At 39.9% G+C, this 17125-nt stretch overlaps 1 protein-coding gene and 2 long non-coding RNA genes across 3 annotated transcripts in view; 2 read left to right on the top strand and 1 right to left on the bottom strand.

Annotated features, from left to right (window-relative positions):
* LOC133457485 (calcitonin gene-related peptide type 1 receptor-like) overlaps positions 1 to 17125 on the bottom strand; it is a 110034-nt gene that overhangs the window by 31389 nt on the left and 61520 nt on the right. The window contains exons 2-3 of the mRNA XM_061736815.1: positions 16004 to 16059; positions 13088 to 13262 (exon numbers count right to left, since the gene is read on the bottom strand). Coding sequence (XP_061592799.1) covers positions 13088 to 13262; positions 16004 to 16057 — 229 coding nt within the window. The 5' untranslated portion in view covers positions 16058 to 16059. The remainder of the gene's footprint in view (positions 1 to 13087; positions 13263 to 16003; positions 16060 to 17125) is intronic.
* Positions 6902 to 8172, top strand: LOC133456581 (uncharacterized). The gene is made up of 3 exons (XR_009783803.1): positions 6902 to 7315; positions 7446 to 7507; positions 8128 to 8172. It is a non-coding gene; the product is annotated as an uncharacterized LOC133456581 (long non-coding RNA).
* LOC133456582 (uncharacterized) lies at positions 8183 to 8668 on the top strand. The gene is made up of 3 exons (XR_009783804.1): positions 8183 to 8219; positions 8318 to 8436; positions 8561 to 8668. It is a non-coding gene; the product is annotated as an uncharacterized LOC133456582 (long non-coding RNA).

A 17125-nucleotide genomic window follows, 5' to 3' on the forward strand; every position in this document is an offset into this window, starting at 1 on the left:
GAATGTTGGACAGTGGTTCTATGGCATGCAGTATCAGTGAAGTAGCTGAGATTAAATTGAGAGAGGCTGGGGTAATATCTGACCAAAAACGGATTAATGTGGATGTGGTGCTTGTGGGATGTGGAGGACTTCGCGTTAAACCGAAGTGTGTTTTTGATGTGGAGATGGAAGTGTATGGCTGTAAAATGTTAGTCCCCACACTTGTTGTTCCAGGACAACATGATGAACTGATTCTGGGGACTAATGTGATAAAACACGTCCTGCGTAAGTCTAAGCAGTGTGAGTCATACTGGAAGACAGTGTCGGGCCCCTGTCCATCCAGAGACACAGAGGTTGAGCGTTTCCTGTCTATGCTCTCGGGTTTGAGCCCCTGGAGGGGTGATGATATTCCTGACAGGATTGGCACAGTCAAGTGTAATTCAGCCACCTGCCTTGAGCCTGGCCGCGAGTATCTCATCTGGGGAAAACTGCCGAAGAACACTGCTGTTTCTCCGGGTAGCACTGTTATGACGGAGCTCACGTCTTCTCGTTCAGCTCCCAGAGGTGTTCTGGTTGCAAAGATTGTAACTCCGCTGTGGGGTGATCGGTGGGTTCCGCTAAAGCTCATCAATACATCTGACAGACCGGTACTGCTGAGACGCAATGCAAAGCTGGCTGATGTCTACCCCTGTGTGGCTCTTGAGGACATGGATGTTGCTGAACGCTCGCAGGTCCCCCTGGTCAGCTGTCCCATGTCAGTTGTACCAGCTGCTGCTGGTGTGAACTCTCCCCAGGACAAGCTTAGTTCAATCGGGCTTGGTACTGTTGACATTGGGTCATGTGAAGTGTCGGAGGACTGTAAGGGGAGGTTAGCTGACCTTGTTTTGCAATATGAGGATGTCTTTTCACGCCACCATCTGGATTGTGGGGAGGCAAAGGGCTTTGTACACCGCATACACCTGTCGGACAGCAAACCGTTCAGGCTCCCATACAGGAGAGTGCCCCCCAGCCAGTACCATAAGTTACGTCAGGTGCTTACTGAGATGGAGGAAAGGGAGATCATCAGGAAGTCGACCAGCGAGTATGCATCACCATTGGTGCTTGTATGGAAGAAAAATGGGGATCTCCGCATCTGCACAGACTTTCGCTGGTTGAACAAAAGGACCTTTAAGGATGCTCATCCCCTCCCCCATCAAGCTGATTGTTTGGCTGCACTGGGGGGCAACTGTCTTTTCAGCACGATGGATTTGACCTCTGGCTTCTACAACATGCCGCTCCACGAGGATGACAGGAAGTACTCAGCCTTTACCACTCCTATGGGCCTTTATGAGTACAACCGTCTGCCACAGGGCCTCTGCAACAGCCCTGGGAGCTTTATGCGCATGATGACCAGCATTTTTGGGGACCAAAACTATCTGAGCCTGCTATGTTACTTAGATGATTTGCTGGTGTTTGCATCTGACGAAGAGACTGCTTTGGTGCGCCTAGAAATGGTTTTTGACAGGCTGCGTGGCAATAACTTGAAGTTGGCTCCCAAAAAGTGCTTCTTCCTCAGGAGGTCGGTGAAGTTTCTGGGCCACGTTGTGGATGAGAGGGGTGTTTCGACCGATCCCAGTAAGGTCGAAAGCATCGCCAACATGACAAGTGCTGACCTCATGGAGCCTGATGGTGTGACTCCATCCCAGAAACGAGTGAGGTCCTTTTTAGGGATGGTTAATTACTATCAGCACTTTGTGCCCGGATACTCTGCGAGCGCCAAGCCGCTCTTTGATCTGTTGAAGGGTGCGAAGAGGAAGAGCGGCCGTCACAAAACCAGAATGTCCAGCAGGAAGCTGTTTGCATCTGACTGGACTTCAGAACAGCAGCAGGCTTTTGAAAGCCTGAAGACTTCGTTGGTTCACAGTGTTGTTTTGGCTCACCCTGACTTCGGCCGCCCCTTCATGTTGTCAACTGATGCATCTCTGGATGGAATAGGAGCTGTTTTATCTCAGGTTCAGGAGGGTGAAACACGAGCGAGACCCATTGCTTTTGCTAGCAAGTCATTATCTCAATCTCAAAAGAACTATCCAGCTCACCGTTTAGAATTTCTGGCTCTGAAGTGGTCAGTCTGCGACAAGTTCAGTCACTGGCTGAAAGGCAACAAATTCACGGTATGGACAGACAATAACCCGTTGACTCACATTCTGACAAAACCAAAGCTGGACTGTTGTGAGCAGCGCTGGGTGGCCAAGTTGGCAAGCTATGACTTTGACATTAAGTATGTCCCAGGTCAGCAAAATGTCGTGGCTGATGCTTTGAGTCGCACGCCGTTTGTCAGGGAGAGTGTTGGCCATAGATTGCTCGCTGAGCCATATACAGGTCTGCTCGCTGCTGTCAAGGATGTGTCATCTACGTCGGTTCAGAACGCTTTCCGTTCATCCTGTGGCCGCAATAACACATCTCCAGTGAGTGAAATTGCCCAGTCCTCATGCAGCCCACTTCTCATGCAAGCTCAGTCTGTTGCGCTGGAGGATGTGTCTGCTGTACTTCAGTCGCACATTGAGTGGGATGCTGGTCCACGAACTCGAGCTGTAGCAGTGTTGCAGTTCCTACCTCAGCTGGTTCAAACTGGACATGACGCCTTGCCTGCCTACACTGAGGGGGACCTCCGTGATAAGCAGTTGGAGGATGGATGTCTCTCGCGTGTTCTGTTCTATGTTGAGAGGCATCGGAGGCCTTCAAGGAGAGAAAGGTTTAAAGAGTCTGTCTCTGTCACTAGATACCTTAAACACTGGGATAGGCTCACTGTGATTGATGGTGTGCTGTACAGGGTTTCGAGGGACCAGAAAACCAGAGCAAAGCGCTTCCAGTATGTTGTCCCTGACTCGCTGAAGACTGAGGTTTTGCAGGGTGTTCATGACAAAGCTGGACATCAAGCCCAGTTCAGAACCCTTAGCTTAACTAGACAGAGGTTTTTCTGGCCGAACCTCGACAGGGATGTGAAAGATTATGTCCGTCATTGTCAGCGATGTGTTGTTAGCAAGACTGTTGAGCCTGAGGGGCGGGCTCCGCTAGAGAGCATTACATCAACAAGACCGCTGGAGCTTGTCTGTATAGACTTTTGGTCTGCCGAAGACTCCAGAAACAGATCTGTCGATGTTTTGGTGGTAACAGACCATTTCACGAGGATGGCTCAGGCGTTTCAATGCAGAGACCAGACAGCTAAACAAGTGGCGAGGGTTCTTTGGGACCGGTATTTCTGTGTCTTTGGATTCCCGGAAAGAATTCATAGTGACCAGGGTGCTAACTTTGAGAGTCAGCTGCTGAGTGAGCTTCTCAGGGTTTCTGGTGTCAAGAAATCTCACACGACCCCCTACCATCCAATGGGAAACGGGAGTGTTGAGAGGTTCAATCGGACCCTGGGTGGCATGATCCGTGCTTTGCGTCCTGAAGAGAAAGCTGACTGGCCACGACGTTTGCAGACTCTGACATTCGTTTACAATTGTACAGCTCATGAGACGACGGGGTACCCCCCCTTTTACCTCATGTTCGGTCGTGTCCCCCGCTTGCCGGTAGATGTCATCTTCCGTGCTGTCCTCCATGATTCTGCTGTGACATGTTATGAGAAGTACGTGGCACGCCTCACCGACGATTTGAAAGCAGCGGTGGTGATTGCTCAGGAACATGCTACAAAAGAGCAGAACAGACAGGCCCGCCTGTACAACAGGGCAGTGAAGGGATCTAAGGTTGAGATCGGTGACAAAGTGCTCTTGGCCAACAGGACGGAGAGAGGAAAAAGGAAGCTTGCTGATCGGTGGGAGTCGACCATCTACACTGTTGTGGATGTGAACTCAGGGACACATACATACAGGATCCGTGATGCAGTTAATGGACGGGAGAAGGTGGTTCACAGGAACCTACTGATGCTGGCCAATTTCCTCCCTGTGGGGGATGCTGTTGTAATGTCTGACCTTGCCTCATCCACGCCTAACACAGAATCCTCAGTTCCCGGTACTTCTGACATTGGAGGGACGGGAGAGGCCCTGCTTGGGACTGGGAGCGTGGTTCTTGCTGGGGCTAGTAACTGTCTTGACACTGAGATTGGCCAAAGCTCACCTGTGGCTGTGGAGGACAGCAAAGCTCTCTTGGCGGACCTGGGGTCTGTGGACTCTGAGGGGAGAACGATTGATTGGATTACACAGTTATCAGCGCCTAGTTTTTCAGACTTGACTAGTTTGACCCCTGACCCTAAGGACTCCTCAGTCTCGCCTGTGGACGAATTGACTGTTCAATCCGAGACTGCGCCGGCAGCTGTGAGACAATCAGACTCTGTTCTTGACACTGTGACCATGACAGACGCTACATCAGACACTCTGCGCACTGTTGACCAGACCTCACAGACACAGGTCAGGTCTAGAGTTGGCCGTTTAGTCAAGCCTGTGAATAGACTCATACAAACTATGTCCAGACAGGATGTTGTTCAGGACTAGTTCAATGTTAAAGATGTTTGCAACTCTGTGTTCCGGACCTTTAATGACTGAAGCCTGATTCCATAGGCTTAGGTTTTTGTTTTCTTTTCTACATTGTGCGGTTGGGTCTGGTGGGGTGTACAAGGCACCCTGTTGCCAGTTGTTGGATTGAGGGTTAAGCGCTGCTCTCATACCACTTCATCCTTTTGGGATACATTCAGTGTTGGTTTCTTCTTGAAGTTGACCCTTTGTGTTGTGTACTGTACGTTTGTAATATTTTCCGTGCTGGATACTTTGTATCTGCTGGTAAATTTTGATAAAAATCAGTGGGGGTGGATGTAACAGAGTTGAAAAATCCCACTTTAATCATTTTTGTTTTCAAATTATATTTAGGGATTTTATTTATCATTTATTTATTTTGTTGAATGTTTGTGAATTTTATCTAAATTAGTTATTTTATTTTATTGTTATTTTTATTTGCGTCTTTTGAGGAAACTGCCTTTTTGGCCCTACCCTCTTTTTGTACCTCCTGGGCTTCCGTAGCTCTTTACTTCAGCTCCTCAGTGCTGCGTTGCTCTGATGAGTTTAAGTTGTGTTGGGAACTGCTGCTGCTTTTCTTAAGAGATTTCTTTAAGAAATGATCCATATATGTCGATATTTTTGGCGCATGTTGTATACTTTAAATACTACTGATATTACGTGGCTGTTTTGTGTTGTTTTGATGATTTAATATGCTTTTTGTGGATGTTTTATTTTCGCGCCCTTGGTGTACAGCGGCGGGCGGTAACCGGTTTAAACCAGTAGGTGGCAGTGTAAACCAGACGGCGCTGCAGAGCCTCGATCTGAGTGTTCACTTTCCCGTTTTTGTTTTGTTTGTTCAGGGAGCAGGAGTTTAAAAGAGGGTCCAGAAGACTTATTCTTGTGTTTTTCTGTCTTCTGCAGAAATAAACGTAGCAAAACCTATTCATGACTCATCATTTGTTGCAACGGATCCAAACCTGTTACACAAGAAGCCTCAATGCAGATTGTACTTTCATGTTCACACAAACGTACACTCACTCACATGCATATATGAGCAGAGCTGTGCACTAACAAACTTATTTTATCAGGAATTAATATATTTCATCCAGTAAACTGACATTTTTGCTGATTTGACTGCCGTTTTTACCTGAACCGCTCATGTGAAACACGTATCTGATGGTTGAGGAGCTGGATGGTTCGAACGATTTTATTTGCTACATCGATCCAACGCAAAATAATAAAAAAACGTGCTTATTAATCACAAAACACAGTTTAAACATCATGACCAAATCCGCTACGAACTGGTGTGTCAGAGTTCACCGCAGACAGACTGCAGCTTCACCGGGACCAACGGTTCTGATGGTTGCTGTTGATCCAGGACTAAACTTGTTAAGGAGCATCAAACTCACTCTTATCTATGCGGAAATAACGCTAAAATATAAAGAAGGCTTCCCAAAGTGTGATCTATGGTGAAATAGGAAACTGAAGATGTGCAGCTATATATAGATATATGTAGACTATATGCACCTTGTTCCCTCCAGTTCTGCAGCGCAGCTTTAAGGCCCGCCCACTGTAACGTGACTGTAACGTTAAAATATAATAAAGAAACGCCTCGTAATGTACAGCGTTGTACAGTGATATAAACCACATTATATCACATTACCGTTCCAGCTGTATGTTTAAACCATGGATGTAAACACTGTGGTTCAGTCAGCTGTTCGGTCTCTCTCTACATCCCCTGTGTCTGTCCATTGAGCTGTTACGCCGAGAGCGCCCCCTGCAGGTTTGTAGTAACCGGTTATGAAGCGTTTTTCTTTTGATGATGGTTTCTTGTTTTATATGGTTTTGTGCTTTGCATCGTTTCTCTATTTGCAGAGCGTTTGATGATGCTGTATTTGTCTTTGTTTTTCGCGGCACGTTTTTTCATTTGCACCACGTTCCTCTTTTTGTTCCTCGTTTTGAGTTTGTGAATTTGAATCGTTTCTGTACTTGAAACCGTTTTCCTTAACTGAGACGCATTAGGCTGTTGCAGTGCGTTCTACGGTGGCCTTGTCAGCCACCGTAGAATTCAGACACATTTGACCTTATTTAGAAGTACTGACGCCTGGTTGCAGATGATAGGTTTAATTCACCGCACGAATTGTTACAGATTATTTTTGTAATACTGTACACAGCACGAAAAGATGAGTTTATGGGAATATGCTGACATAGCATTTAACCGGTAATGTTTGTGTTTGCTGGGTGTGTGTGGATGTTATTGGGAATTTACTGGTAAAAGAAGTTTACTGTGAAATACGGCCATTTCTGAGCTGTAATCGGGAGTTTACTGACCCCACTTTGTTGCCACGGGTAGAGGAACAGCAGGGGACCTGCTTAAGGCCTTTGTTTAAAAAGGAGCCATCAAACAAGAGCCATCAAACGGCCATCAACACTTCTGTGAGTTACCATTCAAACTCCCCCAACCTGTCTATGCCCAATTGGCCCACGTGAATAGCAAATGGAGATAGGGCCTTTATGTTATTGCGGGGGCGTGGCTAAGAATTGATTCAGCAATGTCATTGGTTTCTGTCTCACAGCGTTGAGAGTTGCGGGGGTCTTTAAAGTTTTTCCTAGTTAGTTTGTTTTGCTCCCGCCCGGTAGAACTTTTTTTGCTTTTGAGGAGATACTGCTGCGTTGTTGTAAAACATGTCGCATAAACGGTCCTTGGGCTTTTATCCAAATCAGAGCGCACACTACAAGACATGGACGGCAGATTTGAACTACTGGACGAGGAAGTGAAGAACTTAAGCTCTGATCGTGTTGAAACTTTCAGCTCCGATTCCACACCCGCAAAACGGATTAAAAGAGCAAAGAACACACGTGTTGCTGTAAGTAAGTTTGCTTATGACTATAAGGACTGTGCACAATTCCTTTTACATTTAACTGCATGTCCACAGGAGGCAATAATGCTTAAATACTTTTAGAATCACACTAACTTTGTATTATTAATCTATACAGGAGGCTGTAAGACGTTTACACAATTCTGAAAACAACGCTATGAAGCTGGATCCAAAACAAAGGTAAATATATGTTTTTTGTTTGTAATCACTGTAATTTACCACAGCAAAATAAAAAATAAATGAATAAACGGCATTAGGAAAGAAATTGTTGAAAAGCCAAACTGATTTTGTAATGATGGGTCGGTCCATAGACATATATAAACTTTATATATGTCTATGGACTTTATTAAAGGCTAGATGACTCGTCCGCGCTGCTGCCAATGCAGAGAGACGTCGTCACACGGCGGCCATCTTGCCACAGGAGAGCTCGCTCACTCTAACATTGTGTTTAATGGTGCATGTACTGCTTAAACAACCTTAACTTGCTCAATTCTCAACAGATTTTCAAACAGTTTGGTTTTTTATCAACGTCAGAGATGTAGTTATGATACTGCATACTTGTGAATAATTATAAACATTGAAAAACGTACTTTTATATGAAAATAACCAGAAACAGATAGCTATGACATGGTATTTATATTAAATCAATATTTCTATAGTATTCTTAGTAACGTGTCACGTGTGCTCAGTGTAGTCACCTGTGATCTAGATCTATTTTCTCCACACAAAAATAAATAAAAGGTTGCTTTGGGGTTTGAGTTTGTTTTTAATCAACTAATGGCTCCTCTCTTTCCCAACAGTATCAATTCTCCACATAACCTTGCAGTTACGACATACATGTTGGAGCAGGTTGGCATTGCTTTTCCTGACACAGACAGCGACGTGATAACAGGTAAAAAGAAAGGCACATCCATCCTTGTTCTTTTAGAATTGCTTTGAATAGATATTGAAACTAATTAAATTCTAATTGTATTTTTGCTTGCGCTTTAGCTGCTTGCAAGACTTATTTTGAGTCTTTGAAAAGGAGCCATCGTCTCGATCAGCCAGAAAATGCTCCCCAGAAAAAGAAATTAAACAATGCAATGAAGACTAGACAACGGAAAACAAGGGTAAGTTACAGCAATATTTGGGTTAGTGAGTTACAGTATATGGAACTGAGATGTTTTTAATTTGGTGTTAATTGAATATTGGTAAAAATTATACACATTTTAATTGCTACTCTATATTTTGCAGTTGCTGGCCTCCAGGGCTAGATGTGTACAGACTCCCGCTGAAATGGCTGTGTGGGCGCATGCAACCCTTGACCTGATGTCAGAAGAAGAAGATGGCGTCGTAGATGGACGGGCGGTGTGGATAGTTTCACCTCCACCCCAAAGAGACGAGGAGCTTTCTGATCCGTTAACGTAGGCTGAACCGGAACATGCACCCATGCACGGCATACATCGTTAGATGCGTCTCCATCGTGCCTCGATGGGCATTACTTTTCTCAGTCAAAATCGTTACTGTGGGGACGCTAGACGCCAAAAAGCGCCCCCTATTAATAACTATTGGGAGCACAGGAATGAATGAAATACAAGCGTAAAAACACCTCAAACTGACATAGAACCACCCCGAACACAACCACTACAGCCCCAAACCAAAGCAGCGAGAGGGGACGAATGGGCAGTAGAGCATGCCCATATCAAAATTTCCTGAAATTTTCTAGTTATTATTATTATTATTATTATTATTACGTGTGATTTGTATTAATAGTTCCTCCTCGTGGCTGCGTGTCTTGGTCAAAGCACTCTTGAAAATGAGATTTAAAATCTCAGGAGCTTTTCCCAGTAAACCTATAAATTCACTAAAGCTGAAGATTATATCTGTTTATTTATAATTCAGTGCAACGAAATAATGGATAGCATATTCAAACAAAGAGACGGCCTTGTCAAAACTGGCAAGGCAACTTCTTAAAAAAGTTAAATAAAAAGGCGCTGACGAGGTCGATCATATAAATGATCTATTAAACAATAGTGGCCCATTTAAATAAGCTGCGTTTTAGCAGAGCTTGTCAACAATAGAAGGAAACCTGGTGGTACCAGTGGCATGATGGGAAAAACACAGCATAAATAACACTTCAAAGGCGATGGAGGGGAGTAACGGCAGCAGAGAAGGACACAAAGGCTGAGTTTCCTTTCTTTCAGACTCGCTTCCTCTCTTTCTCCTCTAGCACCTATGCAAACACTATAAATTTGGGTTAAATGATGGGACTGGTTGATGGAACAGCCATTTATGCTCTTAAATTTGCATGTTGTTAACAGCTGAGCTAAATTTTAACGTACTTTATTGTCCTTTATGAGGAAATTTGTCTTGGCTGAATGCCATATAACTATTATCACATCCTTGGTAGCGAAGTAACGTACGGTAGAAACAAGCTGCAGGTAATGGGACAAATTACTAACCCAAATTACACATACTGCATGTATTAAAGTAAAGGATAAGGGATTTCTGGATGATGTCTTTTTAAAGGATTCGACAGAATACCCCGTTTTATATTTTACCACACACACACAAAAAAAAAAAAAAAAAAGTAAAATAAACAAGGACACAAAACTTAACATAACACACACCCCAAAACACACACATTGTAAAATACGTAATTATAAACAGGTCCCAAAGTAAGTACCAATTACCAATCAAACTCCGACTGAAGACAATAATAATAGGAAAAATAAAGTAATAAAATAAAATACAGGTGACACAAAACAACAACAAAAATAATAAAATAAAATAAAATGAAATAAAATAAATAAATAAAAATTAAAGTAAACAGACATAAGAGGAACCCTAAAAAAAGACATGGTTAGCAATATCATACTTCCCTATAATTAAATTAAATCAAATTAAATTAATCTTCTAAGGATGCCAAAGAATTAACAAGAGAAAAAATAGGTTCCAAAATATAAGAAAACTTATCAGAGCAACCCCTAATACCATATTTAATTTTCTCTAAATATAAAAAGGACATCAGGTCTTTCAACCAAGAATTAGGAGATGGAGGTTTTTGATCCTTCCATTGAAGTAAAATACGTCTACGAGCTACAAGAGAGGAAAAAGCAATTATATTAATCTCCTTCTTAGTAAAACTATTTAAATCTTCAGGTACACCAAAAATAGAGATTAAAGGGCTAGAAACCACCGGTTTATTAAGGGCTTTTGAGAGAGTATTATAGAAAGATGACCATAATGAACCAAAATTGCTCCCTTTTTATGGTGCAGTCATGATTTGGGCAGCTAGCAGATGGTGAAGAGAGATTAGAGAGTTAGGAATGCCAGAGAATCACTTACCCTACCTTTAACTCAGGATCGCTCATCGAGTTTTTAAATGTTCACTGGAGTTGTTATACATGTCATGGTGAGTGAGAAGGGTTAGATATGATTTCCAACCCGTTACTGACCAGGAACTGGTGTTCATTCTTTACTACAACCCAACAACATCTGCATTATTAAATAAGTGTTAAAAGTGTTAAGTTGATCGTTGAATTGCCTAGAAATAGTTGCAGCAACCATTGCTTGCTTCTCTAAGATTGCTGCTTATGTCTTTCCCTCTTGACATTATGTTAACACACACCTGAGCATCTACCTAAACGCCTGCTTATTCTTTTTGACTTAATTTTTGTTATATAAAAAGTAAAACAATGGGAAAAAAGTAATATTTTGTTGGTTGCCTGAGGCTGTATTATAATTACCGTATTTTCTGGACTATAAGCCGCTACTTTTTCCATAGGTTTTCCACCATGCAGCTTATACAAAGGTGCGGCTATTCTGTGGATTTTTCTTCCACCACTCGGGGCGCTCTAACCAGAATTAGAATCAAAACTAAGACAAAATAAATGCAAAGAAGAATACACTACTTCTTCTTTATTAGATAGAAGTAGGTAGAAGCAGATTTCAAACAGATAAATAGATAAATAAATACTGGTTATTTTCTCTTGGTTCTGTCCCGTTTTAATCAGCAAAGTTGCTGCCGTGTTAAAAGACACTGTTACACTGCAAAAACTCAAAATCTTACCAGGAATATTTGTCTTATTTCTAGTTAAAATGTCTCATTTTTAGTCAATAAATCTCACTACACTTAAAACAAGAGTCATTACCAGAAAAATAACTCATTTGACAATTTTCACCTGTTTCAAGTAAATTTTCACTTGAAATAAGTAGAAAAATCTGCCAGTGGAACAAGATTTATCTTCTCATTACAAGCAAAAAAATCTTGTTCCACTGGCAGATTTTTCAACTTATTTCAAGTGAAAATTTACTTGAAACAGGTGAAAATTGTTGTTTTTTCCAGCGATGAGTCTTGTGTAATGAGATTTTTTTTTTTACTAAAAATTAGACATTTTAACTAGAAATAAGACAAATATTCTCGTTAAGATTTTGAGTTTTTGCAGTGTAGGAAAGGATCTATTTAGGTACAAACATGTACATCATTTACAGTTCAAAATCGTTCTGTACATGTAGTAATTATCTAATCTAACAACATAAATATCTGCAGCTTGTATATCTTTTTTTTAAATATTTTTTTAAAAATAGAGCGGATGCGGCTTATAGTCCAGAAAATACAGTAGATTACTTTTATCACATTATTGTACAAAAAAACACATTGATTGAAAGAGGGGGTACACTTACCTTTGCATATGGCTGTATAACCCAAATAAATGTGGATTTTAAAGTTCTCATCACACAACTTATATTGACTGACACTGGTATCATAAAATGCTCTTCTTGTTCTTCTTTTATCCATCATAACATTTTAATCATATCTGCTTAGGAAACTGAAAATCTACAGTATATTTTCAAGTTCCTGTATTTTCCTGCAGCTTTAAATTTGCAGGATCTTTATTTTGACTAAAGATAATCCTTATTTTTCCCCGCCTCCCTTTCTGTTCATACAGTCAATGTGTAAACCAGAAATAACAGCAAGAACAACGGCTTCATGGCAATGTAGCTCTGATTTTTCTCTTCAAGTAGAAGTGATTAGATTTGAAAGCTTCAGTCATGAACAGGGGTCGGCAACCCAAAATGTTGAAAGAGCCACATTGGACCAAAAACACAAAAAACTAATATGTCTGGAGCTGCAAAAAATGAAAGGTCTTGTATAAGCCTTAGAATGAAGGCAACACATGCTGCATGTTTCTATATTAGTTATAACTGGGGGAAGATTTTTTTTTCATTATGCAATTCGAGAAAAAAGTTGAAATGTTGAGAAAAAAGTCAAAATTTCGAGAAAAAAAAAGTCAAAATGTTGAGATTAATGTTGAAGTACAATCTCGAGAAAAAAGTCGAAATGTCGAGAAAAAAGTCAAAATGTGGAGAAAAAAGTCGAAATGTTGAGATTAATGTTGAAGTACAATCTCGAGAAAAAAGTTGAAATGTCGAGAAAAAAGTCAAAATTTTGTGAAAAAAGTCAAAATATTGAGAAAAAAATTGAAATGTCGAGATTAAAAATGAAAGGCAAAAAGATGAAAAAAAGAGAAAAAAGGGAAAAAAGAAGAAAAAAAGGAAAAAAGAAAAAAGGAGAAAAAAGTGAAAAAAGGAGAAAAAAAGAGAAAAAAAAAGAAAAAAAAGGAAAAAAAATAAAGGTCAAATATTTTTGAAAAGCTCCAGGAGCCACTAGGGCGGCGCTAAAGAGCCGCATGCGGCTCTAGAGCCGCGGGTTGCCGACCCCTAGTCATGAATGTCTCATGCTGAGATGAGGGTTAGTGGGTATTATTATCTAATTACCTTCCTCCATTTGATGCGGATCGTGGATTATCTTCATGTAGCACTCAAACTGAGCCGCCAGGATCTGGCGTCTTGCGTTCCCGAGAACGGCGGATATGTCGCTGAAATTCTCCTGCGGCTCCTCTGCTGCGTTTTCAACCGTCGCCACGGACTCCACATCCTGACACCGGGACACCTGAGCGGCACCGTCGTTAGGGAAACACGGAAAACAGTCAATTCTTTCTTTCTTTTTTGTTTATTTTGGTCATCCAAAAAACAATGTTACATCGGTGCAACCATCATCTTCCAGCACACATGAGGAAAACAGCAAAACCAGAGAGGAACTACAGAGATGGCTCAAAAAGATGTGACCAAAAAAGGGTGAAGGAGTTTGTGATGCCTACCATATTATACACACACACACACACACACACACACACACACACACACACACACACGCACACACACACACACACACACACACACACACACACAGGGCCGGATTTGACCAATTTTTTTCTCGCACAATAACAAAAACGGTGCGAAATTTTTTTTTTCAAATTCTTTTTTTTTACTATTGTTATCTAATCCAATATCAGTTTAGTTAATTTTAAAGGAAATATGCACTTTGTTTACACTCTAACTATGTAAAATATATTTCTTCAGGATCTTTTCTTGAATTTTCTCGTTTTTTTTTCAAATTATGTAAGATACTTTTAATATCATTTTACAAAGATAAACAGTATGTTTTTTTTATATTTCGCTTTTTTATAGGAAATTTAATTAAAAGGAAAATCTTTCTTATTACATCCGAGAGTGTTTCTTTGTGATTTAGAGATTTTTCCAGTACAAATAAGTGTATTTATTTTTAAAAATTGGCGCGGATATTTACGCCAGTGTGCCGAAAAAGTCAGCACTTCTCTTTTAACTGTTTTACTTTGTCATTATCCTCGTATTCAACACTGAAATTCTCGGAATAAATATCTTCTATCATCTTTTTTAGCAGTGATATTTTTCCTGCGAAAATATATAATAGTAGTCAGTTAATAAAAATAAACGACCGTCTACAAAGAAATAAAATCGGCAAATGCATTCTAGAAAACTAAAAAAAATGTCGAAAACTGCTCTATTTGTGGAATAACGATGGATTTGTAGAAGAAATATATTATCGGATATGCTGCGATTCATGGCAATTATTTGTGCCTTCCTTTTTAGTAAATTAACATTTTGTTTTTTTGCGTTGGAAACTTGTCTGGATGCTGGGTGGAAGCTTTGAATGGGACCAATAAGGTTTGCAACTTGACTATTCAAATGTATAAAAAGAGCGTTGGTGGGCTCAATTCAATACTATTACCAATCTGACAAGTCCTGGAATAAAGACGATGCATTGTTTCAGTAATTAAAAGGGTTATTGTGCCACGGTAGAGAGGAACTCCGATCTGGACCGACGGTTTGTCTCTAGACGGCAACGTTGCAATGTGACAGGTTTGACTTTGAGTCGCCATGGAAACCATTAACTGCCGGTCAGAGCTCCTTGACTGAAACTCGGGACTCATCGCCACGGAAACTGCTGCCGTCCATCAGAGAAGCGTTAAACTTTTGGACACCCTTTTTCGCAGCTGCATCCGAGCATTTAAAGCATTTAACGGCAGGTCTGGGCAGGAACAGCCAGTACTCGAGTTGTAAAAAAGAATCAGGGGGGATGGTGGATTTTATCATATGGGGACAGATAATTTGTGCTGATTACAAATAATATAATATATTACAAATAATAGCAGTGACCAAAACACCTGCAGAAATACTGCAGGAATGACATAGCAGCAGTTAAATGCAGCCTTCTGTAAGCTTTAAATATCCACTGGGCTTACATCAAATACATCAAAACACAACAATAAAAAACAGTTTTCTGAACTTATCAATATGACTCTGTCCTTCACAGGATAAGTAACATGGATCACTGCAAAAACTCAAAATCTTAACAAGAATATTTGTCCTATTTCTAGTTAAAATGTCTCATTTTAGTAAAGAAAATCTCATTACACTTAAAACATCTCCTAAGCAGATATAATTAAAATGCTATGATGGATAAAAGAAGAACAAGAAGAGCATTTTATGATACCAGTGTCAGTCAATATAAGTTGTGTGATGAGAACACTTTAAAATCCACATTTATTGGGTTATACAGCCATATGCAAAGGTAAGTGTACCCCCTCTTTCAATCAATGTGTTTTTTTGTATAATAATGTGATAAAAGTAATCTACCGTATTTTCTGGACTATAAGCCGCATCCGCTCTATTTTTAAAAAAATATTTAAAAAAAAAGATATACAAGCCGCAGATATTTATGTTGTTAGATTAGATAATTACTACATGTACAGAATGATTTTGAACTGTAAATGATGTACATGTTTGTACCTAAATAGATCCTTTCCTACACTGCAAAAACTCAAAATCTTAACGAGAATATTTGTCTTATTTCTAGTTAAAATGTCTAATTTTTAGTAAAAAAAAAATCTCATTACACAAGACTCATCGCTGGAAAAAACAACAATTTTCACCTGTTTCAAGTAGATTTTCACTTGAAATAAGTAGAAAAATCTGCCAGTGAAACAAGATTTTTTTGCTTGTAATGAGAAGATAAATCTTGTCCCACTGGCAGATTTTTCTACTTATTTCAAGTGAAAATTTACTTGAAACAGGTGAAAATTGTCAAATAAGTTATTTTTCTGGTGTTATTTTTCTGGTGATGACTCTAAATGTTGAAATAGCAGTAAAACCACATTCATTGATGAAATGACATAAGGGATGGAAAGGGGGGATGGCAGATTTACAGCAGGGATGATTTTGACCGTTTTTATTTCAGGGGGGATGATTTTGACCGTTTTTATTTCATCCCCCCTCAACTCCAGTACTGGTAACAGCTGAAGCTGAACTCACCTCCGCTCCCAGCGCCAAAGCGACAACCAGTGAGAGTGACAGGCTCCTCCACATGTCTGCTAAAGAGAAGGAGAACAAAATCAGGGCAAATATTGACGAGTAAATCACCAATCTGATGTAAATTATCAAGAGGAAACTGTTTATCCTTATAATCCCTATAACGTGCACTAGGAATGGGTAAGAATTTGTATCTCACGGTAAAAACGATAAATTCCCCTTGATGACGTTTTTCTGTAAAACTGATTTATGGTTCTGTGTTAAATCCACCAGGAAGGAAGAAAGGAAGGAAGGAAGGAAGAAAGAAAGAAAGAAAGAAAGAAAGAAAGAAAGAAAGAAAGAAAGAAAGAAAGAAAGAAAGAAAGAAAGAAAGAAAGAAAGAAAGAAAGAAAGAAAGAAAGAAAGAAAGAAAGAAAGAAAGAAAGAAAGAAAGAAAGAAAGAAAGAAAGAAAGAAAGAAAGAAAGAAAGAAATATATGAGCCTGAAAGAAAGAAAGAAAGAAAGAAAGAAAGAAAGAAAGAAAGAAAGAAAGAAAGAAAGAAAGAAAGAAATATATGAGCCTGAAAGAAAGAAAGAAAGAAAGAAAGAAAGAAAGAAAGAAAGAAAGAAATATATGAGCCTGAAAGAAAGAAAGAAAGAAAGAAAGAAAGAAAGAAAGAAAGAAAGAAAGAAAGAAAGAAAGAAAGAAAGAAAGAAAGAAATATATGAGCCTGAAAGAAAGAAAGAAAGAAAGAAAGAAAGAAAGAAAGAAAGAAAGAAAGAAAGAAAGAAAGAAAGAAAGAAAGAAAGAAAGAAAGAAAGAAAGAAAGAAAGAAAGAAAGAAAGAAAGAAAGAAAGAAAGAAAGAAAGAGAAAGAAAGAAAGAAATATATGAGCCTGAAAGAAAGAAAGAAAGAAAGAAAGAAAGAAAGAAAGAAAGAAAGAAATATATGAGCCTGAAAGAAAGAAAGAAAGAAAGAAAGAAAGAAAGAAAGGAACGAACGAACGAACGAACGAACGAACGAACGAACGAACGAACGAACGAACGAACGAACGAAAGAAATATATGAGCCTGAAAGAAAGAAAGAAAGAAAGAAAGAAAGAAAGAAAGAAAGAAAGAAAGAAAGAAAGAAAGAAAGAAAGAAAG

Source organism: Cololabis saira, chromosome 12 (genome assembly GCF_033807715.1).
Source record: "Cololabis saira isolate AMF1-May2022 chromosome 12, fColSai1.1, whole genome shotgun sequence".
Lineage (NCBI taxonomy): Eukaryota > Metazoa > Chordata > Actinopteri > Beloniformes > Belonidae > Cololabis > Cololabis saira.